General features: G+C 42.6%; 1 protein-coding gene across 4 annotated transcripts in view; it reads left to right on the forward strand.

Moving 5' to 3' along the window:
• Positions 1-4313, forward strand: part of LOC115187372 (high affinity choline transporter 1) — a 301018-nt gene extending 296705 nt beyond the window's left edge. For all 4 annotated transcript variants that reach the window (XM_029746442.1, XM_029746441.1, XM_029746439.1 and 1 more), the window contains 2 exons: positions 2140-2310; positions 2602-4313. In XM_029746442.1, coding sequence (XP_029602302.1) covers positions 2140-2310; positions 2602-2985 — 555 coding nt within the window. In that variant the 3' untranslated portion in view covers positions 2986-4313. The remainder of the gene's footprint in view (positions 1-2139; positions 2311-2601) is intronic.
• Positions 4314-8361: the final 4048 nt, after the last annotated feature.

Raw genomic sequence — 8361 nt, forward strand, 5'->3', positions numbered from 1 at the left:
AGGACGTTATCAGGAATCAGGACGTTATCAGCTATCAGGATGTTATCAGCTATCAGGACGTTATCAGGACGTTATCAGGACGTTATCAGGACGTTATCAGGACGTTATCAGGACGTTATCAGTTATCAGGACGTTATCAGCTATCGGGACGTTATCAGCTATCGGGACGTTATCAGCTATCGGGACGTTATCAGCTATCAGGACGTTATCAGTTATCGGGACGTTATCAGCTATCAGGACGTTATCAGTTATCAGGACGTTATCAGTTATCAGGACGTTATCAGGACGTTATCAGCTATCAGGACGTTATCAGTTATCGGGACGTTTTCAGTAAAATACAGTAAAATACTACTTGAGTAAAAGAATTTGGTTTTAAACATACTCAAGTATCAAAAGTAAATGTAATTTACTTGCCTAGTTAAATAAAGGTTACATGTAAAAAACAATTTAAAAAAATAATCTAAAATATACTTAAGTATCAAAAGTATAAATATTTTCAAATTCCTTTAATTAAGCAAACCAGATTTTTTTATTTACCAATAGCCAGGGACATGCGCCAACACTCATAATTTACAAACGAAGCATGTGTGTTTAGTGAGCCAGATCAGAGGCAGTAGGGAAAGTGTGAATTAGAAACATTTTCTGTCCTGCTAACCATTCATACTGTAACGAGTACTTTGAGTGTCAGGAAAAATGTATGCAGTAAAAAGTACATAATTTTCTTTAGGAATGTAGTGAAGTAAAAGTTGTCAAAAATATAAAATGGTAAAGTACAGATACCCTCGGCAGGACCGAGTTTGGGAAACCCTGAGCTACTTAAAACTTCCATCCTCTCAGGCCAGGGACACAATGAAGGAATTCATGGTTGGATCAGGATCTTCGTTATAATCATTGGCCAGTAGGGAGAAGTAAAATGACAAATCCCTATCTCCATCCATGGCTAATTTAGGAAAGGGACGATTTTAGCTAGCTAGCCACCGGTGGACAAAGACATAATGGGAAGCAACAATTCAAGTTCTGTCAATGACGTTTGGCTTCTAATGTGATGTGATTGGTCAAAGCCAAGTCCAAACTGGCTTCCCTTTAGACTTTTTTTGGGGTGCGCCAGGACCATTCACAGCTGAGCTCATTCAATTTAACTCAACCGCTATTATTTTTCATATATTTTTTATCAAGGGAGAGCAAATGTTCGCTGGCTTCCCTTGCATTCAATGCTACGGGCTGCAACAACATCCTCCTCTTTCTGACCAGACAGCATCCTCCTCTTTCTGACCAGACAGCATCCTCCTCTTTCTGACCAGACAGCATCAACCTCTTTCTGACCAGACAGCATCCTCCTCTTTCTGACCAGACAGCATCCTCCTCTTTCTGACCAGAGAGCATCCTCCTCTTTCTGACCAGACAGCATCATCCTCTTTCTGACCAGACAGCATCCTCCTCTTTCTGACCAGACAGCATCCTCCTCTTTCTGACCAGACAGCATCATACTCTTTCTGACCAGACAGCATCCTCCTCTTTCTGACCAGACAGCATCCTCCTCTTTCTGACCAGACAGCATCCTCCTCTTTCTGACCAGACAGCATCATACTCTTTCTGACCAGACAGCATCTTTCTCTTTCTGACCAGACAGCATCATACTCTTTCTGACCAGACAGCATCAGATGGATGGGTTACACACACAGTGGCGTGGTTTCCTTCACTTGGATGCTTTCTCCAGTGAGATACATTTCCTTAAATTCGGAAGAGGCTGAATGTATGGAACACAGAGAGGCGAAAGATACATTATATTATATGTGGGTTTTTTCTTGGTCATTTTTTGGGGGAAAGCCTGGCTTGGCATCCATGAATACACACCACTGGACATGAATATTATCAGTCAATCGGATCCCCCCCCCCCCCCCCCACCATATACGGACTATAAAAAAGGCACACACGCGCATGTTTGCATACACAAAGGATCTTACAAACTTCTTATTTAACCTCTAGGCAGAGAGAGGCAGTGGGTGATAGTAATGTATTGTTTCTCCTAACCACTGTGCCTCCATCTCGGATCTGTCCTGACCACTGTGCCTCCATCTTGGATCTGTCTTGATCTGTGCTGACCACTGTGCCTCCATCTTGTGTCTATCTCTCCTCCAGGCCTCAGACAAGGAGATGCAGTGTGTGATCCGTACCTCAGTGGTGGTGTGTGGCCTGGCGGGGACGGCCCTGACCTTCCTGGATAACAGTGTTCTGGTTTTCTGGCTGGTGGGCGTTGACATGTCATACACCATCATGTTCCCACAGCTTGTCTGTGTCCTCTTCTTCAAGGTAGGGGTGGATGAGTGGGTGAGCATCACAGGAGGCTGCTGAGGGGAGAACGGCTCATAATAATGGCCAAATCGGAGCAAATGGAATTGCATCAAACACCTGGAAACCATGTGTTTGATACCATTCCACCTATTCCGCTCCAGCCATTACCACCAGCACGTCCTCCCCAATTATAGTGCCACCAGCCTCCTGTGGTGGACATGTGTAGATTATTTGTGAATTCTGCGTGTCATGATATCCATCTACAGTATCTATTCATCTATCTAGTGATTCATTCATTCATTCCGCTAGGTGTCCAACGGCTACGGTGCCAGTGTGGGGTATCTCCTAGCATTGGTCCTCCGTATCCTGAGTGGGGAACCCCTCATCAACCTTCCCCCTGTCATCCACTTCCCTGGGTTCAGGAAGGACGCGGAGGGCGTGATGACCCAGTTCTTCCCGTTCCGTACCACCATCATGCTGACATCTCTCTGCTCCATCCTCATCACCTCCTGCGTCACCTCCGTCATCTTTAACAAGGGGCTGCTGTCGGAGAGGTGGGACGTGTTTCAGATCAAGAGGTCGCAGGCCAAAGTGACGGCGCTGACCAAGCTTAAGAAAGAGGAGAGTAAAAAGGACTACGTGGAGGCCAAGGAGGCGGTGGTGAACAAACAGCTTCTGGACACCAGCTGCTGAACAGGGGAGGACGATGGAAACTGGGGACGGCTATATTGAGGCAAAGGGTTTCGTTGGTCGGGCGGTCATTTTATGTTTCCGCTGAGGACTCGGAAGGATTTGGAGACGGGAGGATGGTCGAAAACACGCAACAACAACAAAAAAATAACACCCATTATGACATCATGTGGTCATAAAACATTGTGTTGCTGGTAAAAATGACCAGACACTCGGCAGTTTCCAGTGACCCGGGTTAATTAGACAAAAGCAATGTTGCAAAGAAACACGTCAGCTCTAGGAGAAACGTTCTAATGAACGACAACATTTCCTTTTCCACAGGGGTGGAGTTTTATTTTGTCTGACTTTCTTTATTGAGACAAATGATCAAAACTGTGTTTTTCGAATAAATTATGATTGCCAAATACTTTTGAAGGTAAGCGGGGCACGTGATGTCATCACATAACTATAAAGCAGTTTATACCCCACAGTTAATTCTAAATGCCTACTGCTTGCTAAATCTATTTTTAAACTATAAAAGACAATAATGTTTCTTTGCAGGGCAAGGATTGTCTTGACTTTCGAGAATGCCTTAATTGCTTCGCTTTGCTTTTCTGATTGGCTGGATGCAAGTTTCACCATCCAATTATTACAGATCTACAGGAGGGAACATTTTACCATGGCAACAACTAGGCACATGAGAATGGTTAAAATATGGCAACTATTAGTCAATTCCTAAGGAAAATGTGTTGTTGTAGGTGTGAACTCACTACGTCCAGTTGTTATCAACACAAGACATTTGAATGGAAACCATAACAGGTATCTGTTTTCTAGTCCAACTTTCTAAATCTCCACAAAGGTTAATGGACTTTTGTTTTATTTTGTGTTTGTTTATTTTTTTGTGGGTCAGTTTTGACACTTTGGGGGGTGAAGGGTAGAGACTGAGAAACAACCATCTGATTGATCCTCCCTGAATATAACTTTTATACTGTAACTCTGGCTCCCGAGTGGCGCAGCGGTCTAAGGCACTGCATCTCAGTGCAAGAGGTGTCATTATAGTCCCTGGTTCGAATACAGGTGCACAATTGGCCCAGCATCATCCAGGGGAAGTTGTTATTTGGGTGGCAGTGTAGCCTAGTGGTTAGAGTGTTGGACTAGCAATCAAAAGGTTACAAGTTCAAATCCCTGAGCTGACAAGGTACAAATCTGTTGTTCTGCCCCTGAACAAGGTAGTTAACCCAATGTTCCTAGGCTGTCATTGAAAATAAGAATTTGTTTTTAACTGACATGCTGAATTAAATAAAGGTTAAAAATAATTACTCTGGGGTGATCAGAAGCCCCAGTCTTAAAAGCAGCCTGTTTGTGTGTTGTGTGATAATTTAGTACAACTGCACACAAGAACTCTAGATACTCAACCTCCTTCCACTCTCTCCCCCTCTCTGGCCACATTCAGCAAAGCAAACAAAACCTTTCTCTGTTTTCTAAAAGGTACAAATCTATTGTTCTGCCCCTGAACAAGGTAGTTAACCCAATGTTCCAAGGCTGTCATTGAAAATAAGAATTTGTTCTTAACTGACCTGCCTAGTTAAATCAAAAAATAGTTTTGTTCTATGGTTATATATGCAGAGCTGTAGTTTACACCCTAAACCCTAGGGCCCTACTGCCTAGCCCCTTTAACCTAGGCCCCTACCCCCTAGGCCCCTACACTCTAGCTCCTAAACTCTAGTCCCTATCCCTTAGCTTCTACCACCTAGCCCCTACATCTTAGCCCCTACACCCTAGACGTCAAACCATTCCACGGAGGGCAGAGTGTCTGCCGGTTTTCGCTCTCGCCTTGTACTTGATTGATGAATTAAGGTCACTAATTAGTAAGGAACTCCCCTCACCTGGTTTCCGAGGGCTTAATTGAAAGAAAAACCTAAAACCAGCAGACAACTAGGCCCTCCAGGGAATGAGTTTTACACCCCTGTCCTAGACACTCCTATGGATCTCATATAAGCGTCACGATAACACTTTCATCTTGCCTTTTTATGATTGGCTGGGTGGAACTGTTACCCTATTGCTTCCACCAATCAGATCCTCTCAGATCTACAGTAGTGGCCAGGAGGGAGGGGCTACAGTGCCTGATTTGGAATTCAGAATGTTTGAGTGACAGTTGTAGAAGGGGTCTATTATATAGTTTCCTTGATTTCATTGGAAATACATTTTTCACTTTACCTGATGTTGACTGTATCACGAAGCAACACCATATGGGTATATATATATATATATAGCACCAGTCAGATGTTTTGGATACACCTATTCATTCAAGGGTTTTTCCTTTATTTGTACTATTTTCTACATTGTAGAATAGTAAAGATGTCAAAACTATGGAATAACACATATGGGATCATGTATATTCTTCAAAGTAGCCACCCTTTGCCTTGATGACAGCGTTGCAAACTCTAGGCATTCTCTCAACCAGCTTCATGAGGTAGTCACCTGTAATGCATTTCAATGAACAGGTGTGCCTTGAGGCAGTCTATACTATACTATTAATCAGGATCCAGTTTCCGATTAACTTAGCCTTAAGATGCTTTTTTGGGACATCGGCTCCTGGACCCAAAAGGGCTCTGGTCTAAAGTAGTACACTACATAGTGAATAGGGTACCTTTGGGACACAACCAGTAAGAACAGACATGCAGTAACTAGTTATTGAATGTTGTGACATGAACAGAACTGATACAGCACTGAGGACGGACAGACGACCAGGCATCTTTTTATACGTGTGAATTGTGATATACTCTTGTACTGTACAGTCTTCGCTTTAGATATTAAGTATATATTATATACTGCTTTATCAAAGAGCAACACGTAGCCAGAGTTGGAAAGAACTGTTGTCGCAAAATGTTTAAAATGGAAGCAAACGAAAAGGGGAGGAACTCAACTGAAATTGTCCAATAGAAACTATTTTTAGTTGCAACAGAATCGGCGGAATAAAAACACCCCAGACTGAACTAGGTTGTGTGAAAAGTGTTTAGTTTATATTGTACCTCCAGGGTCATGTTCATTAGGCACCAAATGGACTGAAACAGGGAAGGTCTACCTGGACTTGTCCAATAAGAAACCCTCATTTTTCATTGTGTGTTGCAAAACCCTATCCATTGTGTCCTAATGAATACAACCCAGTTATGTACTTACTGACCAAATGTAGTTGAATGTAGAAACAGTTGTAGTCTGTGCAGCAGTATGGAGGCTTTAATCAGTGGGGGGGGGGGGGAGACTGGAGAACTGTAGATAGAAATGTAACTATGCCACTTGAGATGATCATCCCCATTTCCAGCTTGAGCTACTCCAAACCAGAAGTTGCCTCACAGGAACATACAATGAACAAAATATAAACGCAACATATAGTGTTGGTCCCGTGTTTCATAAGCTGAAAAAATATAATTCCATACGTACAAAAAGCTTACCTTACAATTGTGCACAAATTTGTTTATATCCCTGTTGAGCATTTTGCCTTTGCTAAAATCCAGCCACCTGACAGGTGTGGCATATCAAGAAGCTGATTAAACAGAATACTCATTACACAGGTGCACCTTGTTCTGGGGACAATAAAAGGACACTTTAAAATGTACAGTTGTCGCAACACAATGCCACAGGTGTCTCAAGTTGAGGGAGCATGCAATTGGCATGCTGACTGCAGGGATGCCCACCAGAGCTGTGGCCCGAGAATATAATTTCTCTATAAACTGCCGCTGTCATTTTAGAGAATTTAGAAGTGCATTCAACCAGCCTCAACCACAGAACACATGTAACATGCCAGCTCAGGACCGCCACTCACACTCCCAAACAGGCTGCCTGTGTAAACAGCCTAGCAGACATGCCTTAATATGAACACAACCTCAGTGAAGATTAAACAACTGCCAGCAACATATTGATTAGTCTACATGGCTTTTATTGAATCAGTGACATTTAGGCAGCCATGAGGATCCACTCCAGAATAATAGTTCAGGTTTTAGAAACAGTTTCTCTGGGATGTAGCTTGTGAGTGGAATGACAGCAGCCATTTTAAGGTTCCACCTGCTTCTCCTGGTCAATGACTGTAGGTGAGAAAAATGGCTTTAGAGAAATGTGAAAATGCCAAAATTAATCACCTCAAAGCACCCAATTGCAAGATGGTGTACCCATCAGAGTGCCTTATTTCAAGGTCTAGTACACTCCTAGTTGCATGCATTGTACATCAGGTTCCATAATAAATCCAGTGTCTACTAAGCCATAGTTACCCTCTTTGGTAGGTAGAGTGTTCTTCTCCTCAGTCTCAGTCTTCTTCAGTTTAGTCTTGTCAAACTGAGCAATCTCACTCACATCTGGTTTGTCTGCCATTGTTGACTTGGGTTCTAATGAGACAGATTGGTGTTAAATAAACAGCCAATGGCATGCCAATATGATAAAGTCCACAGACTTGATGTGACGTAACACTATTAGGCCTAACATTCTACTGAAGTTATACACCTGCTGACAGTCTCTAAAACATAAGCTATTGAACCGCATGCACAGGCCTACCTTGAACCTCCACAGGTAATGCACCACACAAACTGGTTTGTAACTAAGGAAGGAATGAACACTTTCATTTCCGGAATCTATTTATGAGAATGGAAACGAACGCTGATTACTAGCAGGAGGGGCCTTCAACTTTTCTAAGTGGTGGCACCTGTGTTCATTCACCTGTTTGACATCAAATTAGCATAATTGGATGGCTACTGTTGAACACGAATGAAGTGAGCACCCAACTGTAGGATTTTGAATTAACAGAAAAACTGTTCTGTCACCTGTAATTTCTTGAAAAAACTATATGTATTGTAAAAACGATTAAAAAAAATGTTTTTCCTCAAGCTCATTTGATCGACGTGGCGGTTTTGTTTACATCAGAATTGAAACGATAGATCATAAAACTGCACGTGTCTTTAAAAATGACCAGAGCCAATCAGAAGGCACGCCTGGGAGTTGGCTCGGATTCGTAACGCGGCTGAATACGGAAAGAACACAACCGGAGACTCCGTGTGAGAGCAGAAAGTCAACACGTAAAGGTGACCAAAAGTATCCCCTGTTAAGTGTACATTTGTTACAACGAATGTAACGGATTGATTTAGCGACTGTTGTTTTTAAAACCGCGGCGTGAAACATTTATTCAGTCAGAGCACCCTGTGTTGTTGTGTGTTTGTTGTCACTGTCAATATAATATCATTACGACTGTATTTATAACAATCTGTTTACAGTCAGAACATCATGCCCAGTTGTCATATTCTCGAGCTGGTATTGACATGACTTGGATGTCACTGGCTTCACTGTAGACTATTTGGTTACATGTAATGTGTGAATAGCCAGCAATAAGAGTAGCCAACAAAAATCCAGCTAGCT

Source organism: Salmo trutta, unplaced genomic scaffold, assembly GCF_901001165.1.
Source record: "Salmo trutta unplaced genomic scaffold, fSalTru1.1, whole genome shotgun sequence".
Lineage (NCBI taxonomy): Eukaryota > Metazoa > Chordata > Actinopteri > Salmoniformes > Salmonidae > Salmo > Salmo trutta.